The 22,390-nt window shown below is 38.3% G+C and overlaps 1 protein-coding gene across 4 annotated transcripts; it reads left to right on the top strand.

Annotated features, from left to right (window-relative positions):
• Positions 1–714: 714 nt before the first annotated feature.
• On the top strand, positions 715–20,565 carry LOC112559127. 4 transcript variants are annotated; one of them, XR_003098284.1, is made up of 5 exons: positions 715–1,205; positions 7,019–7,353; positions 12,910–13,185; positions 16,233–18,602; positions 20,499–20,565. XR_003098284.1 is itself a non-coding variant. In XM_025230105.1 (4 exons), exons 2-4 carry the CDS (start codon positions 7,077–7,079, stop codon positions 18,020–18,022), a joined length of 2,343 nt encoding a protein of 780 aa, XP_025085890.1. In that variant the 5' UTR covers positions 715–1,205; positions 7,019–7,076; the 3' UTR covers positions 18,023–19,512. The 4 variants fall into 4 exon arrangements, 3 of the variants coding, with proteins under 3 accessions (XP_025085890.1, XP_025085892.1, XP_025085891.1); XM_025230105.1 differs by lacking the exon at positions 20,499–20,565 and having other exon boundaries at positions 16,233–19,512; XM_025230107.1 differs by lacking the exons at positions 715–1,205; positions 20,499–20,565 and adding an exon at positions 8,004–9,028 and having other exon boundaries at positions 7,223–7,353; positions 16,233–19,512.
• Positions 20,566–22,390: the final 1,825 nt, after the last annotated feature.

Genomic DNA, 22,390 nt, shown 5'->3' with positions numbered 1-22,390 from the left:
TAGAGAATGTAATTTTGTTGATGGACATATTTGACAACGACGACGAATTAATAGAAGCAATCTATTGCAGCGCCAAACAATATACTTCTAGTGGCATTCATTTGGGAACTAAAGAGGAAAAAGTCCATGAGAATTAAAAAGAAAGAACAATGCGATAGTCAAGCATATCACGTAAAAACAAGCGACGAGTAGACTTTCTGTTGTTGTGGTCCCGATTCGAAGTTTCAAGATCGAAGGCAAATTCATCTACCATCTCTAGAAAGACATGACGATGAAATCTGAACTTTTAATACACTGCTTTGTCGTCGTATATATCTATCTGTTGCAAAATACTTATTTATTAGAAGATCCACCGTGAAATATCATCGACACGCCTAAACTCGACAACCATGGCGGCCATTTTTGCGCCCGTGGCGTACTACCTCTAAAGCAAGTATGCGTGCGCCCGCGGGCGCTCACTCAAATTTCGCTGCGGTACGGCCCGCCCGTCATAGGCGCCCGCGTTGCGGTACGCAGGGCAGGCAGATGATTTTTATTTTTTTTTTGCCAGTTAACTACTGAAACGAGGCATGAGACTGCAAAGCTTCCGGTTTAGTCACATATATTGTTTAGGCTCGCCGAGACCAACAGCGGATCACTTCGCAAAAGGCCAAGAGTGAGTCTCGGTGTACAGACATCAGTCCATAAATATAAATACACGTTTATGATATTTATGGACTGATGTCTGTACGCCGAGACTCACTCTTGGCCTTTTGCGAAGTGATCCGCTGTTAGTCTCGGCGAGCCGTAACAAAGAATGTGAATAAACCCGAAGCTATGTCGTTTCCTGCCTCTTTTTAGTAGTTAATCTGAAATGTGAAAAAACCGGAAGTTTTGTGGTCCCTAGCCTCGTTCTAGCAGTTAAGTGAAAAGGAAAAAAAAAAAAAATCGTCTGCCTGCTGTCCATGCCCTCACTGCTACGGTAGTAAAATGGCAGACAGTGCCTCTTTGATAACATGTGTATCACGCTATTGACGTATTAGTTCGTGATCACACGACTTTACTTTAAAGAACATTTTCGAAAAAGCCGCTGACAAGACACGCCCCATATAGATGCAGCAGGACTGAGGTCCACTTATTCGTGTTTTCAGTTAATAAAATGTTCACGAGTTTCCAAAAGCACTTGTACGGATTCAGCCTTTTTAAGTCTGTTTCTTCATATTCTGGTGAGTTTGGTTATTCATTGTTATATCTATATATCTGGCCTCTGTTGTTAATCAGTCCAGTCAGGAAAGTCTACAATTTGCTTGAGGAATAGTTGAGAGTTGGTAAGAACATTGAGAGCACATTTGTAAGACTTTTCTTTTTTGTTCTTATTGTTATTTTTAGTAATAGATTGGTAGAAGCAGCAAATAATTATAAAATTGTTATAAAATTAAAAGAAGTTGTATGGTGATAATATACAATACGATATAACTTTATTGATCCTCAGGGGCAATTCAAAAAAGTGCACATGCTAGCAATAGTATATACATGTACAATATAGCAATATTACATCAGTTTCTAAAGTAATGCCATGCATTTCCTTGCAAAGGTGACAGCATTTTCTCATTTCATTTCCACTCTCATGTATACCTTACAGTCCATGTGCGCATCAGCCCACCCAAAACCTAAGGAACTTACATGATGGATATTGACATAAGTAGATTCAAGTTGGGGGGGCAGATGTCATTTTGTGCAGCACCTATTCACTGCTTGTTAAGGATGCTAGCTCAGAGAATAGTCTGGATCCATTGAAAGACGGGAGGGGCGTGGGGTGGGGTGAAACTATCATATAAAAACTGTGTGTGCATATAGTGTTTGTATTTGTTAAGTTGAGGAGATTTATATAGCACAGTAATCCAATTAAACACATCATGATGTTGAATAGTCTTTCATGTTAGTCTTGGTGGGAAATAGGGAGGGAATAAATGCATAGAAAAATGATTGCTCAGGTGGTGGGAATAGTGAGTTCTGGCACTTCAAATGTGGCATGGTAGAAGGGGAGATAGTTTATTCCTTGTTACTCCTTAAGGAGATTATATAGAGCCTGAACAACACCTCGCCAGCAGACCTTATGTGAAAGGGAGATGGAAATATTTATTTGTGGAGATTGCATGTTTGAACTGTATTTGTTAATATGGAAAGCCACCACCACCACACCTCCCCCCTCAACACACACACACAATGTGAAACAGAATAACAGTCTAGCAGTTTATTTTTATTGCGGGGTGTGGTTGCGGCCCTATGCTCCACTGGGGGTGAATAGGAACAGAAGAAGAAGAAAGAAGGAGTTTATTTTATTAAGGATACAAAATCCTGTGGGGCATGTTTCTCTTAGTAACCTTCAAGATGAGGCATTATCACAATGAAAGGTCCACATAGTTGTTGTCTATACTACAATTCTATCACAAGCTGCAAGCACTTAAGACAATAAAATAAAGGATCAGGGGTAAAGGATGATTTTTTTGGTACCACATTCAAAACACACACATGCAAATGTGTATCTATATATCCAGCCTTTTTTGACAAGGTTACTATTTGTAGACAGATGTGTGTGAAGTAAAGACCTATATATATATAAGTTACAATCACTACCCAGACATTTTCACTAGCAGGACTAAAACACTCGATCACCGCTTTGTTTATCTGTTGTTTTGTTTGTCCATTTATGCCCTTTGCTGTTTTTTCTTTATTTGCGGTCTTATGCTTATACATCAGCTGCAGAACAGACATCTCAATGACTACACTTACTCTGCAACTTAGTGAGGAGGCAATTCATAGAAACTTTAGGAAATTTAATTGCTATGTCCTTAAAAAATACCAATGATGTAGATACAGTAAATGTTATTGACAGAGTTCTAGAGTAATATGCTGTACTTTCATAGCATAGGCTGTTAAAGCAACAAAGAATTACAACTAACTGTTCCTGACAGTCTTTTCGTAGATGTTCTACTTATAAGGGGTAAAAATATAGCTTATGCATCAATGAAGAAAAGAATGAGGGGAGAACTAGAAAACAATCTGGAAAGAGACATTGACAAATTAAACAAAAAAATAAAGATCATGAGGACTGAAAAAGATAGGTCAGATGACATCAGACCTAAAGGCCATTAGAAATGAGAAAATGGAAGGAACATTCCAGTGATCTAGAGCTATGGTTATCAGAGAAAGTTAGCAAGTATTTTTCTGATGTCGAGAAAAGAAATTGTATTAAAAAATAATAATAATGAGGATTTGTACAGTGCCTTTCCAAACATTTTCTCAGAGCACTTTACGTAAATCATACATAGACTAAATTGTCAACAACCATGCACCCATGCACCAACCCTTGCACACATATAACAGATTTGTGCACTTTTACAACACATACTCACTCACATACAAGTAATTTACAGACACACATTATGCAAGCTCATGGTCAGAACAGGGTCACAGTGAAGTCATCATTCTGAAAAGATTCATGTTGTTTGGACTTCAAGGTTCTAAAAGAATCAATATCGAAGGCTGATGGGTATAATCTGTTTCAAGTTGATGGGGCTTGGTATGAGAAAGACCTTTTTCCATATGTCTTTGTCTTAGTGGAATTCACAGAAGCTTGGTGTTAGAAGATGCGCAAAGAAGTCGTGCGGGCATATAGATTATGAAACTTATAAAAGGAGATGGAATCAGTATCTATCACTCCAATAAAGTAAGAAAGCAAGTAAAGGGTTTCTTTGAAAAGTTACATCGAAATAAAGATAGTAAACCACGTAAAATGGACAAATTTGAAAGATTACATAAAAAAAAGAGATGTTAAACTATATGAAATGGATAAATTAATATAGTTTTCTTAATTACCACCAGAAGTTGCTGAAAATTTGGAAGGAGAAAAAGAATGAGATGACCTAAGGAGTATGAACAATACTAAAAGGCCTGGGACAGACTGCTTCAATGTACAGTTTTAATATTCTTTTGGAAGAATACAGGGACTTTCGTCACCTGGTCCTTAAATGATGCTTTTATAAAAGGAAAACTGTCACAGCCACAGAAGAAAGGTCTCATTATTTGTTCTCCAAAAGGAGACAAAACAAGGGAAGTCATAAAAAAAAACTGGAGACTATTCTAAAATCACTTAATAAAATAACCAAGCTAATTTTTTGTGAATATTGCTTTCAAATCCCAGAGCCTAGGCTGTTAAAGATCTGCAGTAATTATGTGATAAATTTGTTTGGGATAAAAACCTTGACTGAATAAATTGGAAAACAGCAGTGAAAACTGTGCACAAAGGAGGCCTAGGTATACCTAATATAGAATAATATTTAAAATCTCCTGGGTCAGAAGATTAAATACCTCCCAACACAATGGAAAGACATTGTTTTAGAGAGTTACCCTAAAGTTACTGATATTAATTAAAACAGCCAAAAACTGTATAGTGATACTATACATAAAAATAAATTATGGAAAGATGTGTATATAGCTTATAAAAACTGTTTCTGCTGTGTTAAACCTGATACTTCAAAAGAATTGCCAGGGGAACCAATACAATTTAATTACAGAATTAAACTTGGCAACAAAGTTATCAGTGTAAAAATCTGGCTTCAAAATGGCTTATACTGTATATCACATTTTTATAGTGAAGCTGGGTGTCCTATGTCTCATGGAGAACTAATAAGAAAATGTGATGTTAGAATAGACAAAATTATATAGATTGTTTTAGTTAGAACAATTAAAAAATATACCCAATCAAAGCCGCTTAAGGTATTCTGCTTTTATGATACAGTGGAACCTCGGTTAACGAACTTAATCCGTTCTGGAAAGCTGTTCGTTATCCGAAATGTTCGTTATCCGAAACAATTTTTTCCATAAGAAATAAAGGAAATAGATTTAATTGGTTCCCAGCCCTGTTGACTCGCTAATATTTGAAAGTTACAGGCTATATAGGTATTTGTTTTAATGAGAACAGTTATAATGCAATATAAATGGAGTTAAATAAACACAAAAACATTAACGAAAGCATTTAAACATCACAAAACTTGCCGTTTTGACGGCGTGGTTGGAAGCAGGTGTGGGGAAGAAGGGGTGGAATTACTGCTTGGATTCCCCCTCCATGAGCACACGTGACATTATAAAATCGGGGGGAGAGGTGACTTCCCTTTTCTGTAGCTTTGAGGTTAACGGAAAAAACTTGTCCAGTGTCTGTTCCTTCTGCCTTTTTCGTAAAACTCTTTAGTAATACGACATCACACATTCGACAGACGCATATGCCACCTTCATACTTTGAACTCATTTCCTTTTTCAATTCATTTGTGGGCAGCTTCCTTGTCATTACCTCACTGCTGTACTATTAATTGCTCTTAATCTTCTTTGGAGCCATGATTGAGGATTGTCTTATTAAAATAAAGCACAAAATCACTAAATAAGAAGGATGCGCATAGATACGGAACGACTGATCGTAACTGTTTCTCGAGCGCTAATGATGACATGCTGGTCGGTCACGTGTGGTTCACGTGGCTGTTCGTTATCCGAAATTTTGTTCGCTATCCGAGACAAACTTTTCACGAAATTTTTGTTCGTTATCCGAAATATTCGCTATCCGAGGCGTTCGCTAACCGAGGTTCCACTGTATTCTGACTTGGAATAGGGAAAGGCCTAAATGCTATAGCAAATGGCAAAATAAACTGGAGATACAACTGTCATGGGAAAACATTTTTAAACAGTGCACAATATAACAGATGTGAAGTTCAAATGTTTGAGAGCAGAATTATATAATCTTGGGCACAAATTCTTAAACTAACTACATTAGGATGGAGACATGGATAAATTACATACTTTTTGTAAAGAAGAAGAAAAAAATTGAGCATTTATTCTGATATTGCAAAATAAGAAGTCCTTTTGGAACAATTTGGAAAAGATGTTTCCAGAGAGATGTCAGAATGGATGCAATTTTAAAATGAATGTATTGTGTTCTTGAGGCTTGATAAGCATTTTGTTTGAAAATATTATACTCGATCAGGCTAAATTTTTCATATACAAGTGTAAAGGAGTGAAAATATTACCAACTCTACTTAAATGCAAGATTTAAGATAGATTTAATGCAGCTATCAGTAAAAAAATTGTACTCTTTTACAATCAGTGGGCTAACTACATGCTTCTCCTATTAACATTATTAAACATTCAGGATTTGTTCACCTTGACCCTGTATTTAAAAACTATGTATCCCTTATGTCTCTTAATCTGGAAACCCAATACCTGAATACCAATCTGCTTTCTCAGTGGTAGAATACAATCAATACATCTAACTGTTAACACCTTCCAAACCTGACGCACTGTTGCATATTCCTTCCCATAAATTGCCATCAGGTACCACTAGCCAGGAAATCTGTGATAGTAGTCCCCGTAGCACTGCTCTATGCAAGAAACAAGACATCACAGAGTCAGTGGTTCTCGTCCTCATGGAAGTAAGGAAATATATGATCACAACCTTTGTTAACCGTCCCAGAGCGACTGTAAGTCAACGAATCTTTTGAAGCCCGAAATTATGGCGAAAATGATTTGAAACGTCCCTATCTGTCATATAAGTTCGATAATTCGCATTAACCTGTTATGTGTTATTTGAATGGTGTTGGAGCTATAATAGCTTTTTTTAACATGGACATTTCAGGAGTTCAGAAATTTTTCGTTTGTTTGATTTAAAAATTTTTTTTATGACTTTCTCAAGTGGATATAAATAAGCTTATTATGCCAGCAGCCACCTCGATCTATATTGACAGCTTTGAATCGAGGACCAAGGCATGTATGCACTTCTCACTAGTTCACAAATAAATTAAACAAAGTTCTGAGCCTGATGGTAATATCTTGCAACAAAAATGTCATCTTATAACTCTCTGGTCTATTCATTCTCTTTCTTTCATCATTACTCTTTTCATTAAAGTGTTTTCTTTTGATTTACTGCATATTCTGAAATTTATTTTAAACCCATGATTTCCCACCAAAAAAGAATTGCTTCCCATTGTTTCAGGCAAGCTGTTCTGGTTCATTACCTCGTTGGCCTCCATCGTCAGAAAACGCCAGAATAAATGTCGCTCTTGCTGCTTGACCTGAAAACCTGCCACAATTTTATTGTGAATTGTTCTTTCAAAACACCCCACACCAGTAATGACAGTAATGCCGCGTCAACAGCTTGCGCCTGCAGTCGGACTGTAAAGTTTAATCTTCAGCAGAGTAAAGGTGTGTTAAGCATCGAAGGACACGTTACAGAACCATTCCAAATTGACTGGGAAGTCGTTCATCAACCAGATGACCTTCCATCCAAAAATGATTGTTGCCAGGAAGACGCTTGCCGAAAACCTGAAGGTATGCATATGCAGTTATACACGCACTTTGTTATGACGAAAGACTAAATAAACGTATATGGCTATATACATGCACGTATTCTGCTATTAGACACAGCTTGTTTGAGAATACAGCCATTCTTTTTGCAATGACGCTGGACTCCCGTTATTAGAGGTCTGTAGAGAGAAGGATTAGTATCTTGCAGAGCGCCAACAGTGCGCGTGTTGCGGAGCCCCATTGACTGTTTCAGGCAGACTCGAGGTAATTTATAAATGAATACAGTGAGAGAGTTTAGGGAACCGTTAAGACTATAGATCGAATTAACTGTTCATAAAAGAAAATAGCTGATGATAATTTTGTAATACAACGCTGATTCAGTTAGTAAGCAAAAGCACAAAATCAGTGTGTATGTTGAAGTTTTCCACGAAACAACCGTCTGATAATGGAATTAAAAAAATTACAGTTCTTCATAACTGGTAAAGAATAAACCCCACAAATTTTTCTTTTTTGTATGCTGCTGCTACCAGCATGCTATATGGGGTGAATAATGTTGCCATTTCAATTGCAATTTTGTCCTTTCTCTGAAAGTTGGCTTGTGTTGTAAATTATCTTTCAATGTGACATACCACTGCGATTACGTTTAAGAAATTTTCCTCTGTATATTTTCTTAGAACAAGATGGCTCAACTGCCTAGGTCTTGCTTCAAGAGCATCATCAAGGAAAAGCGTGGGCAAAATTCCAGTGGCAATAACAGACAATATTAGGCAGGCTGATGAGATAATCACCATAATTATGTTTCCTTGTCTATGTTATGATAAGCACTTACATTTTGACAAATAAAAGGCAAGAATCCGAAACATAGGAAGTGATCCAACACTTACAGAAACAGAAAAGGACATCACGAATCACATGAGTGGAGCAAAATACAAACGTTTGCAGAAAATCAAGCAGAAAGCTTACAAAGATAAACAGGATAACAGGAGAATTTAGATGCATTCGTTTCTTTCATCCTACAGTGGTACGTACTCTAAGCAGTCTCACATCTTTGCTTGACAAAGAACTAATTGTGAAACTGTACCTAAACAGAACTTTGCTTTGTAGACCTCAAAACAATTTTAAAAGCATATACATTGGAGTTGATTTTCTTCAACACTGTCTCTTGAGACTTCTAGCATTGTTTTGCGGTAGATTCAGTCTCGACAAAAGTTTCATATCCGGAAAGTAAAATAAGAACACAAAGTAGTAGTAGTAGTACATTTTTATCTTACATCACAACCAAAGCAGGCTGCTGTCCCTGCGCTGACCAACTGTAATAAAGAAAAGACATTAAAAACATTGGCTAACTATATAGTATGATACAAAACATTCAGCTACAGCAGAGCCACAGGTATACAAATGATACAAAGGTAACGAAAGTGTATAAGTATACATAGAACAAATAAAATAATACGTAGAACTGAATTGTGTTCATAACGTTAAGAAAATGAATACGAAAGACCAAACCTGATAATTTTAATCATTTGAGGTAACAACGCTGTACATATAGGATATATAGTACTGAATGTAAAATTCTCTGTGTAAAATAAAGCAAGCTTAAACTCATTGTATTATCACGATATATGCAGATTTTACATATCCATAAACTGTTGAAGAATAGTAGTTTCACAACATTCAGCCATACGTGTGCTGCCAACAGGTTTGTTTTGTAATGAGAACGTCAGTTAAAAGTATGGAAAAAACGTAATGTGTACTATTTACATGTTGCAGTTTTCGTCAGAGAGAGGGAGACACAACGCTATTGTTGTTATTGTTATTATGATTTATATAGCGCATTTCCCCACACTGAGGCTAGCTTCATGTGCCATCTTGTAGTATTTAGTATCTTTGGTTATACCAACTTTAGCAACTGGCTAATATTAGCAAATGTAAGTTTAATTGTCCACCGGGGATTGAAGTTCTTGTCACTTTTCTACCTCCACTAAAATCTAAAATCTTTGCGGACAAAAAAAAAATCTACCTTAAGGAACACGTTTTCGCGGCTCAGTAGTCTAATAATCGTTTTTTTCTAGTCTAGTAATTATGATCTTCCCGAATGTATAGATAGTAAGGACTCAAAATGATTCATACTATGCTGAATGTGTTTATCCAGAAGTCGAGTTTTGATTGTCAACCTTTTATGCAGCTTGTTTCTGCTTTTATTCTGGCTGGCAGACCAACACGAAAATTAAGATAATCTAGCTTCCACCTAATCCCTGTCACTTTTCCGAAGCTATTACCTGGCCATCGCCACCAAAACTTTAATAAAGGCTTTATGGAGAAATATACAGTATATGAACAGATTGCACAACTAAGTAATCTAGTCATCGTGTTTTCCCGAACGCTTAGATCGTAGTCAAGACAGGAGTTATCAGCATTTTGAGCCTTATTTGTGAAAGCTCGTTCGCTTAGACAGATCACGAAAGCCCGTACTCGGCGTATAAAGGAATGGAAAGAATGTACAGTAGCTTTCCCTCTCCAGTTTGACGATCATCTAGAAAGTAAGTTTTATCATGAGCTGGATATGGCGGATTTTCGATAGCTGATCAAACGAGTTTATATTTAAACAATTCAAAATTAAAGGTCTTTAACGGAAGAAAGAAATGATAAAAGGCACTAGTACAATAGAGGCCCCACCATTTATATGCATTTTGCTACGTAGTTGCTCATATAGCTTGAAGGTAGAAATTTGAAAAAGAGTTGGTAGTGTGATGATGTGGCATATAGATATAGTCTTCCCATGCATCGTGGTACGAGCTAGGCTCGAAATGTTTAATGTAACGGCGTAGTAATTTTGAGCATTTAAGATTGTTTTCCTAAGACTTTTTCTGTGAAAAATACATGGTTTGTATTCTATGGAACGATCTACGTAAATTGACGAGATAAATTTTGGCTGGCTAATAAATCGGCACAGCTTACTAAAAGCTACGAAAGGGACTAAACTCTCACATTTATAATCCACTTGCATAGTTATTGATAGCAGTGGTGATTATTCAATACAGTCTCAATTCCTTCAAGACTTTCTCTTTAAATGTAGGCTGGTCGAAATATAGTGGTCACATACATCAGCTATCTGTGGCTATTATATAACAGCAACAACAATCAAAGACATTGCTCACTCCATAAACATTTTACTTAATTGAAAGGACGTTAATCTTGTCTAGTTCATTGAAAACAAGCATAAATATTTCATAGGAACATAAACAGGAAAAGAACTAATTACAGAGAGCATATCATGCAGTACCCCAAATCTATAGTCATTTATAAAAAGTAGTGGTGATAGGAAAGTTTTCATTAGCAGTTACTAACTCCAAAGTCTGCGATGAAAATGTTAATATAACAGGCTTACCCATTAGTTTATCTTATTTTGAAAGATGCACCTTTCATTTCCATTACTTCTCCCTAGTTACAAAAACTCCACCTTTTCTTAAAGTCATAAGCCTCATTTCGTTTTGTATGTTTGGGAACAAAATGTGTGAAGTTCAATTATTTTAAGAATTTAAATCGCAGTTGCTAAAAGAAAAAAAAAATAACTGTTGTGACCTTTGATAATAATGAACTGCTAAGAGATGCAGTGTAGGTAACACTGGGTTTAAGGAAAGTTTTGGAAGTCTAAGAAGTTCATTAATTTTGACAGTTTGCAGTGCACTGTTTTATTACTTATCTGCAAACTATCCAGTTAAATTTAATTGTATGGTTACTTCTGCTATGTTATAGCTTCTTTTTTATTTAGCATTTTTATGCTGTTTGACTCTCACTTGCACGCACATAGAAGCACACAGATATTCATCAAGATATTCATTTTTTTATTTACACATTTCTAACATTCTTTAAATTTTTTAATACAGTTATATGCATTAATTTACTTAGGTGCTGGTTTTTAGATTAGAATATTCTAAATTAATGTTCATCCACCAACATGACTTAAAACTTCTGAAATCCATGGGTCAGTTTTAATTACAGTAGGTCAAGTCAGGATTCAATTTTAGTGACTGTATCTACATACTTAATTTATATAACAACCTAAACTGTGATGAACTATAAATAATGCTATACTATTTTTGTGTTGATGATCAGATGATAGCTTGGTAATGGTTTTCTATCTTCAATGAATGGCCAGATACTCATTCGTGCTGTACTTTTAGACAAAGTGTCACATCGGACGTTTGGCTATTCACCATTACACGATGAGACACTCGTTCAGGCTTAAACCGCATGTATGAACAGACTATTCCCAGTCAGTCAGGAATGCCCAGACATATGCAATCATAACAGTGTCAGGCATTCCATTCACACCAGAAAAACTCATGTTTGATTTTCGCTTACCCTTTACTCAATAACACCACTAAAATTGTTTTATTTTATTAGTTCGACAGCTGTGATAAAAAGTACACGTCTTGATGTTACTGACTGGATGAGGAAAATGGTCAACTATTTTGTATTCCCCTTGAAAAATAACATTTTAAAAAACATTTTGGAATCAAATTATAACTTTTAAATCCACATCATCCGCATCATTTTTAAAACTTTTGATGCATAAAATATTGGTATATATTGCTTTTGGGGCCGTCATGAATTTTTCATTGATTCTTATCTAGCATTTTTGAATGAACTTGCCAACTTTGAAAGCAATACTTTAAACCAGGTGTAACTCATACACCCTTTAAGAAAACCCTATAGTATAAGTGTAGAATAACAAACCCCTAAATTATAAAATAGACAGTAATCCATGAAAGTAAATCAAAACTATTTTAAACTGAAATTAGACCATTGCCTTGCAAAACTTAGCTTAGTTAAATCAGTTAAAAAGCTTATTTCTCCCACTGTTCATTGTTTGGCTGTGTCTTTTGTTATCTTAAGTTACTTGATTGAACTAACACCAATATTAAACATAGTTTCTATAATCCTTATAAGCATGTACATAAGAGTGCTAAATTTAGGCTTCTGTCTGTAATTGAATCCTATCCATCCCACGTGCTGTATGAAGTCTCATAATATAAATCAGTTTATACTATCGATTTTACTGTTGACATTTATATATACAATCCCTGGATGAAATTTTGAAACGCTTCCAAAAGGGGAAGACCTTACAAACGCCGGATCCCTGGTGGATCATGAGGTCGCATTGAATGTCGTTGTACTTATAGAGGGGAAGGGGACTGTTGTATCACTGAGTTTACTGAAAGTGTTCAGCTTAGCGCCAGGAAAAAAATAGAGAAAACTTAAAATATGAAAGAACTGGAGCAGGGTTTTTTTAAAATAGAAATATCAGTAGTCTCTTTAAGCAGGGCAGAATCAGAAAGCAGCATGAAGCAAAGCACCTAAAGCTCACGAAGCATCATTGCCATCGCCTAGACCAGCAAGCATAAAGATATCGTTACCACTAATTCCGTACGTAACATCGACACTTCCCTCCCTTTCTCTCCCCACCCTCCCCAAACGCAGTTTTGTTTTTCAAAGAGCTACTGGTGAAATTAGTGAAACTGTTTTGTGTTATTTAAAATAAGACAAACTAATGAGGCACATTTATTTATTATGCAGATATCCCTTCAGACCGTTTACACAGATTGTGCCCTCACCGAAAGGAAACAGTAAAGAAAACTGAAATGTCTTCACCTGATGATGGAAATCCTGAAAAAGTTGTCGGTTTACCACATGAGAAAAAGCCCATTAACACACCCCCACATGTTTTGTCGTGGGTGGATGCTGCTAATCCCAGCAGTTCCAGCGACAGCAACAGCAACATCAGTAGTAATAGCCTAGAAAACAGAGATCTTCAAATAGATGCACAGCCATCAGAATTCGATAGTGAATCTGGTAAGTGTACTATTTTTTAGCATATAATAATAGGTTTATGGCATCGATTATTGTGAATTATTACACTAGCCCTGGAACTCCTTGGCTTTGAAAACCTTTTCCTAGCTATCTTTCTTGTGGTTGAGCTTTGTCTCAGTGAGAAAGAAGTATTTTATATGTATACAGGGTTAAATAACTATTATAATATGGGAATTGAAGATAGCAAATGAATGGGCCACCATCTTCTAAAGATGTTTATGGAAAAGGTAATTCTTGAGGACGTTAGTGATTGTCAAATCCAGAGAGAATTCTGTAGTCTCTGACCAATCAGAAATTAGGGCATGCAAACTCTCGCAAATCTCCCCGGCACTTATCATGTACTCATCACTGAAAAATAATTATAGAGATGATAAAAGAGGATGTGATCTCTAGGTTTTGCTTAATCTAAGGAATATTTCTTTAACCATCTTTTTCTTGATTTTCGCACCACGTCAATGTTTAGTCAAGATCGGTAGGTTAAGAACTCGGTAAGTTACATGTTATTGTGTTTGTGGTCAGGGTGTCATGCCGGGTCATATGACCAAAGACCAGCTAAATTCGCTTGACTGTTGAAAGTAGAGGTTCCTGGTGTCCTACAAGTGTGGCAAACTTGTTTTGTACAAAGTTTTGGTTCTGTGGTCTCTGTAGGAGATTCGGAGCAGTCTCCTTAAGAACTTGTTCTCGAATGCCTGGATTCTCCTATCCCTTTAAGCAGGCAGTCCTCGTGTCACATCCGTAGAGCAGGATCGGCACTACCAGGGATTTGTACAGCTTGTACTTGGTAGTGAACTCTTATCTTATGGCTATGCCAGATCCATTCTTGCCTAGCCCTTGCCGCTGTCGCTGGTGCGGATATTTGGTGTGGAGCTGCCATCCTTGGAGAGGGTGGCTCCCAAGTACTTAAAGCTGCTCACCTCTTCGAACTGTACCCCTTTCATATAGATCTCTATTTTGCCGTTGTCGTTGATCACTTTGCTCTTTTCAGTGCTGTGCTGTAGAAGTCTTCAAGGCCACAGTTGGAGTAAAATTTGCCGTGTAATGTGATGTAGACATCCACACTGGAAACATCAAAAAGATCTGGGAGGCTCTAGGGCACTAAGGAATAAGAAAGAGCCATGGCTCACGAATGACATCCTAGATGACCAGATGATGGCCTTGAAGAGAGGAAAGAAAAACAAGATCGAATCATCTACTTAATACAAGGAAGTGAACTGTGCCATCAAGAAAGGGATGAAGGCAGCTAGGGAGAACTGGATCGAGAGACAGTGCCAGAACACAGAGGATGGAATGATACCATGTTACAGCAAAAAGTCCTACCAACTATTAAGGACCCTCACTAAGACAGATCAGCACAAGACCTCAGTCATCGAGGACAGCAATGGCTACCTTTTCTCAGAAAGCAATGTTGTATTCAACCGATGGACTAAGTACTGCACAAACCTGTACAGTCTCCAGATGAAGACTGACGCGAACAAGGATCGTCCATGTAATCAAAAAGACTAGAAACAGTGAACCTGCAGACCTACTAGTCCGACGGGAAAAGGCGAAAGAGCTGCCTGAAGAGAGGAAAGTCACCAGGCATTGATAATGTTGCAGCTGAGCTGCTCAAGCAGGATGGGAAAGAAACTATTAAGGCCCTCAATGTTTTGTTCCAAAGAGTCTGGGAACGCAAAGAAAGGCCCAAGATTGGACACAGTCACTAATCATACTCCTCCAAAAAAAGAAAACAGCAAACTGTGCCAGAACTATAGAATCACAATCAACCACCCAAGCGAAGTCATGCTGAATGTCACAGAACCGCAACAGCACCACCGCAGGGGAACTGCTAGCAGAAGAGCATTCTGGCTTCAGACCACGTAGAAGCACAACTGAGCAGATCTTCAACTGTCTCATCCTTATAGAAAAGCATCTTCAACATCAGTTCTACCACAACGTCACTTGACAGATAGGGGCACGAGGGACTATGACATACGAACACAGAGGAGCGATGGTCTGCTCGTATACGATCGATTTTTCAGGAGGAGGTCTGGCGTGGGGCATGGAGTTGTGTGCCGCTTCATTCAGAATAATTCATTCTCTCAGTTTGCTACAAAATTGATTAATGCGCGTCAATAAGTTTTTGCTCAAGTAAGAGTTACATAACATACAATTTCGAATATTCAAGTTATTAAATGACAACTGTCACAAAGCACACAAAAGATAACCTTGACTGGGCAAGGAATTATTTTCTATACAGCGATTCCTGGTCTTTCGCTTCCTGTTGCATCCTACCACGAACTAATATCCCTGGACGATTTTTTTCCAGTTAACTACTAAAACGAGGCAATAGACGACATAGCTTCCGGTTTATTCACATTCTTTTTAAGCTTGCCGAGACCAACAGCGGATCACTTCGCAAGAGGCTAAGCGTTGGTCTTGGCAGACAGACAGCAATCCACCTATACACGTCCTTGGTCCTACGTACCCCGTAGGGATGCCAAATCGTGTCCTCTCATTCAAAATGGGGGGAGTTGACTCCCGTAACAACTACTCACGCATGCACTTCAAATTGTCCTTCACTCGTACACAGAGGTACACACTCACAGACGCGCAACTAGACTGCAATCATGACAAAAGTAACTTTTAATTATAAGCAATTGCTTGTTCTTTTCTGTAGGGGGACAGTGTTTAAATGAATTAGAATGTTTTGTTTGTTGTTTAATTCAGTGCTTAATTGCAATTGGACGATTTCGGTTTTTAAATATACAAAAATTAAATATTCAAGAAATTGTAAAAATTAACACAGATTTCAATTCTGATCCGATTTTGAAATTTTAAGTGATTTTACAATTCTCAGAGAACATTATTTCTAGTAATATAACTCTCATCTAAGTTTGAAATCGTTGGCTCATGCTGGGGACTGAACAGATGTGCCTCTAGTGTGACCTTTTATGTGCAATTTTCTAATACTCATTCTTATATAGATCAACTAGAACACAGTAAATTCTAGTTTCTATGGTTAAAAGGTATCTTGCACACTTTCTTTGCAGATCGGTTTTCCACATCGAGTTGTTCGTCTAAGGCTTCTGATTCTTGGTCACAATCTACTGGATTTGAAAGCCTCAAATCGCATAACCAAAAATTGGATGCAGTTATATATCATGCAGAGGAAGATCTTGGTACAGCTTCGGAGATGTTAAAAATGATCAAAAGTATACTGAAGAAGAACAAGAAATTCCTGAGTATCGATATATGGGGAAATTTTTCAAATTCGACCTACTGTGGTGATCTTGAAAATCTGTGTTCAAAATCCCGCCGGATTGTACTTTTTGTGACAAAATCGTTTGAACAAAATACAAAGACAGTAAATGGCATTGAATATCTCTATATGAATTGTAAAGATCTTGATTTAAAATTAACTTGTATTAAGTGTGGATATGGCGCAGAGGACAAGCCGAGCTTAAAGATTTGGCAGAACTTGCCTGATTTTATTGCGTATGAAAATAGCGAATGTTTCAAACAAGCCATTCGAGGGATTTTTGGAATTTCGCAGCAAAGATGTAGCACAGATCGCAAAAAATCTAACGCTCGTGCTTCCCAGAAAGGAACAAAAGAGTTACCCAGACAGCCTCCTGGAAGTCTTACTGCAAAGAAAGACACTACCTTTCAAACGTCACTCGGCAGCAATGGGAATGAATACAACCCTCCGAACTGTGAAGAAGAGCCTAACTCAGCGCTCCTGACCGCTGACAGTAACCGCTCTGCTTCAGAGTCTGCACCCACTGCCTCCTTACCTTGTGTAAGTGAAAGAGATTTTCCAAAGAGCGGTGACTCTTCCTCGTGTATCTCGGTGGCTCACTCTCAAAAGGACGACTATGTCACTGAAAGAGATCAAGCTGATTTCAAGACAAATAAAGTCAATGAAAAGAAAACTGAAAACGAGTCGAAGACAGCAATAAAGTCACAAGAAACTGGAGAGGCCTTAGAGAAAGCGTCATCAAAAAATTACTCTTATTTGAAAATCCCAGCATCGGAATGTGAAGACGAATTGTCCTCTGATGTGGTCCCTGACAGCAGCACTGAACCACATTCTTTACTTGTTAACACCCAATATTCGTCTTCTTCTAGTAACGCCCATCAAGACCCTTTTGGGACAAGTGAAAACAATGTGTCATTGGATGCGGTCGTAGACAGCAGTAATGACCAGCTATCTCCGCCACTTGACTCCTATCCCTCTGCTACTTCTCGGCCTGCCCAACCAGACTTTGCTGGGGCCAGCGAAAATTCCTCGCCGCTTGAAGGGGTCATTGATAGCGAGAATTACCAGCTTCCTCTGCCGCTAGACAACCAGCCCTTAGATTCAACTGGAAGTGTATACTTTGTACAGGCAATGCATACAGACCAACGTGTACATTTAATGGGACATGAGTATCTTTGGCCTAAAGAATCTCTTGCCATTGCTTCTAAATTACATGTTGCGACGCCTGGTGAGAAGCCCTCAAGTCTGTCTCAGACCAACCAATCTGCTGGAGCAGCTTCCAGAAAATTAGCAGTTGGTCATTCCACTGAGAAACATAGTGGCTTAAATTTACTACCACTAACATTTCCGCCGAATAGATGTAATATTCGGGAAACAATGCTGTCTAAGACTGAAATGTTAATTTCTCCTTCGGATCATAACCTAACCACTTCTTCTGATTTCAACTCGAAGTCTTTCTTTTCAGAGTCAGACCACTATGAGGAGAGGGATTTTCAGTCTTCCATTAGTGACATCGTGGACGAAAAGATTTTTGATGCAAAAGAGTTTGATAATAAAGAAAAAGATGACGACGAAGTATAAATCTTTATCTTTTAAATTAACTGGCTTGTTGGCCAACATTACAGATACTGTTGAGTTAATTTAATCATCACATTGTAGCATCCTTGTCGTAATGTTGGGGAGGGTTAGTGATTGTTGTATTTTTCTAGTGTATCCTCAGCAAAAATTAATAGTGATAGTATTTCCACTTTCGAGAATTCACACCCATACAATTTTATTTTAAATGACTTTTGTACTTCTCATGAGCACTGTTCTCAGAAGTCTGGCAAAATTTACAACCAGTAATACCACCAGCTTGGTGAAAGAATAACAGTAGCACATTTCCACATTCAAACCTTTTCTGAAATATGCTGTTCCTTATACAAGAACTGTTTGTGAGCTATACAATGCATTGTCTAGCTGGCGACAGTTCACAAGTTCAGAATTTAGACTTTTCAGTCCTCCAAGTCATTCAGCATAGAGCCTTTTTTCTTTGGTTCTAGTGAAGACCCCCAAGACCCAGACTTTCAGCGCCTTCTATAAAGGATTCTTGCACCTCGAGGACAGGAACTCAAAATGTACTGAACCTGTTCGTTTGCTCAGAGACTAGCGAAAGATACACGTGAGCTCAATGCAGCTTATTTCATTGGTATAATTATGTTAAAATATTAAATGTATGCAATTTTTAACATGTTAATAATGATGAACACGTTTTGACAAATATTTATGCTAGATACAAGATACAAGGGAAGGGAGATGGGTTGTGTGCGCTGCTATAGTCCACCGATGATTGTGCGTCATGATACATGATACTGTGTTGAGCTTTCATGAATACATGGTGTAAATAATAAATTATGTAGATGGGTTTAAATGATACATAGCTTATATAATTATCCTTAATATTATAGTGCCATTAATAGCTAATATATGCGTATATGTGTGGTCATGTATGTATGTTTATTGTGATTGAAGATAGTTTATATTTTATGGAGTATATATGTAAATAAATACATGCTATACAGAGTAAATATACCCAAATTCAAAAACCATTTCTTTATAAGTTTGTTGTACATTTATTATCAAACTGCACTTTTAAAAGTTAGCCCGAGTTTTCAACGAAATTAAGCTGAAAGTTACCAGCAAGCTAACACAACAGAGATTGATCTTTTATTCGGCGCGACTCAGAAATGAGCGATAACTGAGAAAGTCGACAAGATCTGGCGACCATTCCTATGACCTATGACCTATGGCCTATATGTCACTCGGGATGATTGATGGACGGTTGGATGGATGATTGACAGATGACGATTGATGGATTGATTGACGACGGTGATGAAGAAAACCATTTATCTGTTATTAGATTAGGACAAAAAGTGAGATTAAAATTTTTTTAGATTAACAAATCGTGTGTATCTGAGTTAGTTCAGTTTAAGAAACTCGTTGAGCGCACTAATTACATAAAACAGCTCAAGGCGCTGGGGAGTGTCTGAAAGTCATTTGAAAGAGGCGTGAATAAAGACATTTATAGCAAAGACAGTCCAGCTTGTAAGTGTTGAGAGGCAGCCAGCGAAGTCAGCAAAGCAATGGGATGACACACTATAGTGGGCAACACTTTAAGCATATGCCTTCCTCGCCGAAGTCATCTCTTTCCCATTGCTTGCCGAAAGATATTCTGCACCTATTTGGAACTAGCAATAATATTCCTCTTTTCCCGCTCAACAAAACTTTATGGTGCTCCAGTCTTGTTTAGACGAGCAGTAATTGATCCGTTACTTTTTTTCTCTCATTGAGACAAATAATTGGTTTAAGATCAGGATAGAGTCAGAACTAATGCAAACAGAACAACAACTAGCTGTTACAGTCTAAATACCAAAAAATATATTTTGTGCTTACATCTCCGCGTGTGAGCTGTGCGTTAGTGATGTGTTAACACGGTTTAGCAGCTTATCAGGAGGTCAATTAAAAGAGTATGCATCTGTGCCTGACCTCAAAAAGAAAAAAAAAGCAGCTTATCTTCAAACGACTTGATGATTGTTCTGTACTCTCCTCCAGGAGCTATACAGCTACAACACGGTGAGTCTCGATTACCCACGCTTACAACCACCACCCGTCGTCCTGAAAACCAGTCGTCTATTCCAAGATTTGGCACACATTAATGTCTTCTGTACTCTTGACGGCTTTGTCGATTATTATTGTAGTACACTTACATGTAACTCTTTTTCTCTTACGCTTAAGGCCCCCTTGCCATAGAACGGGTTCGGTGTGGGGAGGAAGAGGCAACAGAAATCACAGTTAATTGAAGACTAGATAATCGCGATTCTATTGTATTTGTACACCAGTTAAACTACTCAAGTGTTCATAGCGCGCAAGAGCTTATGTCTTAATGTATTAACTAATTTTACAGGTCTATAATCAGCCGTATGTTCTGTAAAACTAAATGTACATTTCGGAAACATACATTTTGACAAATAGTGTCTTTTGTGGAGTCCCTTTATTGATCCCTTTTCCAACCCGTCAGGACTGCCTTGATGCTGTGTTGAACAAAGTAGCAGGAGACTGCAAGATGCAAAGGAAAGGTGATACAAATGAGGTCATGCTGATGGATACAAAGTCCCGGCTACAGCAGGTATAAACTTGTCTTCGCTCCCATTTTTTAATAACCTGACTGCATTTTCTGATGCCGTACAAATCCTTGGTGTCTACTTAGATGACTATATGGACGTCAACATCAACCAGTTTTACTACTCAGGACACTCCACCGGCCTCCTGTAATAGACAAATGGCCTCCCTTTGTTAGGGTGCTTGGGGAAAATCCAACGCTAAGAGTGTTGACATTTATCCTCAACTGGGCTTTATCAAGTAACTGTGAGTGAAGAAAATCATATTTTGAACAAATGGAAGAAATCAAACTATATGTTTTTGTCTTGAAATCAGTCTGTCCAGGTTTAGAGGCCTCTTTGTATGTAGATGACTTTGCTATCTGCATACGAGGCCGCTCCCTTCCATGCCTCGAACGCCGGCTTCAGCTGTGCGTAAATGCAGTACAAAAGTGGGTGACAGAAAACGGCTTCAATTTCTCTCCTACGAAGTCAGTATGCATCCACTTTTGCAAACTGAGAGGTATGTTTCCAAACCCTTCTATCACTGTCAAAGGCACGATACTCAAGGTGGTCAAAGGTTAAATTTCTTGGGGTCATCTTTGACCGTAAACTGTCTTTTCTACCTCATATCAAATCTCTACGCCTATCTTGTCAGAAAGCCTTGGACATTCTTAGAGTAGTTGGCCATGTCAGCTGGGGAGCGGATCGCACGGTTCTGCTACGTCTCTACCGTGCCCTGATCCGCTCAAAGCTAGACTACGGATCCATTATCTATGGCTCTGCTCGAGAGTCCTACCTTAAAACTCTTGATCCAATTCATCATCAAGGGCTCCGCATCTGTCTGGGTGCCTTTCGCACCACTCCTGTACAAAGTTTGTACGCAGAAGCTGGTGAGCCTCCACTTTCTCTCCGTCGTTTGAAACTCATGCTATCGTATGCCTGTCGCTTAAAATCCCATCCTGGGAATCCTGCGTATCGTGCTGTCTTCAGACCTCAGCGTGCTGCCCTGTATGCCATTCGTACCAAGGAGCAAAAGCCTCTTTCACTCCGAGTAGCACCTCATCTCCAAGCTGCGGAGTAGATATCAAGCAGTAGAGCCTTTACCTCTACAAACAACTCCTCCTTGGATTCTCCTGTTCCTGAGATTCGCTTTGATCTTACAACTTTCAAAAAAAGGGGACACTAGTGACCCCATCTATCTTCAACACTTTCGTAAACTTATTTCTGATTATCCTCAATTCTGTTCAATCTATACAGATGGCTCCAAAATCCCAAGTGGTGGCCCAGTCGCTGCGGCTGCAGTTCCATCCTGCCAACCACAACGGGCTGCTTCAGTCCGATTGGCAGACGAAAGTTCTATCTTTACAGCAGAACTTTATGCTATCATACTTGCCTTGCAGCATGCTCACCGCTCTTCGGAGCACAACTTTCTGATAATCTCAGACTCTCTTTCTGTTCTCCAAGCTCTTATTTCAAATGAATCTGATCACCCCCTTGTGGTCAAGATTCATAAAATTCATGCAGCACTTATCGAACGAAACAAGGACATTGTCTTTATCTGGGCCCCTGGCCATTCTGGCATTCCAGGCAATGTCCGAGCAGACCAGGCTGCTAAGGCTGCATGTCAGTCCCCTGGTAAAATACAGTTCCTTATTTCATCTGACTGTAAAACTGTACTTACAACCTACATACTGACTTTATGGCAAACCTCTGGAACACCCTCTGTCAGAATAAATTATTCGCCACTCTTCCCTGTCTTTCTGACCGCCCACCTTTGTGCCATACCACAAGGCGGGAGGAGGTAGTCCTA

The sequence above is a fragment of the Pomacea canaliculata genome, linkage group LG3, assembly GCF_003073045.1.
Source record: "Pomacea canaliculata isolate SZHN2017 linkage group LG3, ASM307304v1, whole genome shotgun sequence".
NCBI classification, from domain to species: Eukaryota; Metazoa; Mollusca; class Gastropoda; order Architaenioglossa; family Ampullariidae; genus Pomacea; species Pomacea canaliculata.
Note: the sequence above shows the minus strand (reverse complement) of the source record. Positions and strands in the feature narration are given on the sequence as shown.

Excerpts from the sequence above, each read along its gene's own strand:
- LOC112559127 (XM_025230105.1), top strand. The coding sequence starts at position 7,077 with ATGTCGCTCTTGCTGCTTGACCTGAAAACCTGCCACAATTTTATTGTG. Across the intron at positions 7,354-12,909 it reads CGCTTGCCGAAAACCTGAAG|ATATCCCTTCAGACCGTTTA; the intron begins GTATGCATATGC and ends TTTATTATGCAG. Across the intron at positions 13,186-16,232 it reads AGAATTCGATAGTGAATCTG|ATCGGTTTTCCACATCGAGT; the intron begins GTAAGTGTACTA and ends CTTTCTTTGCAG.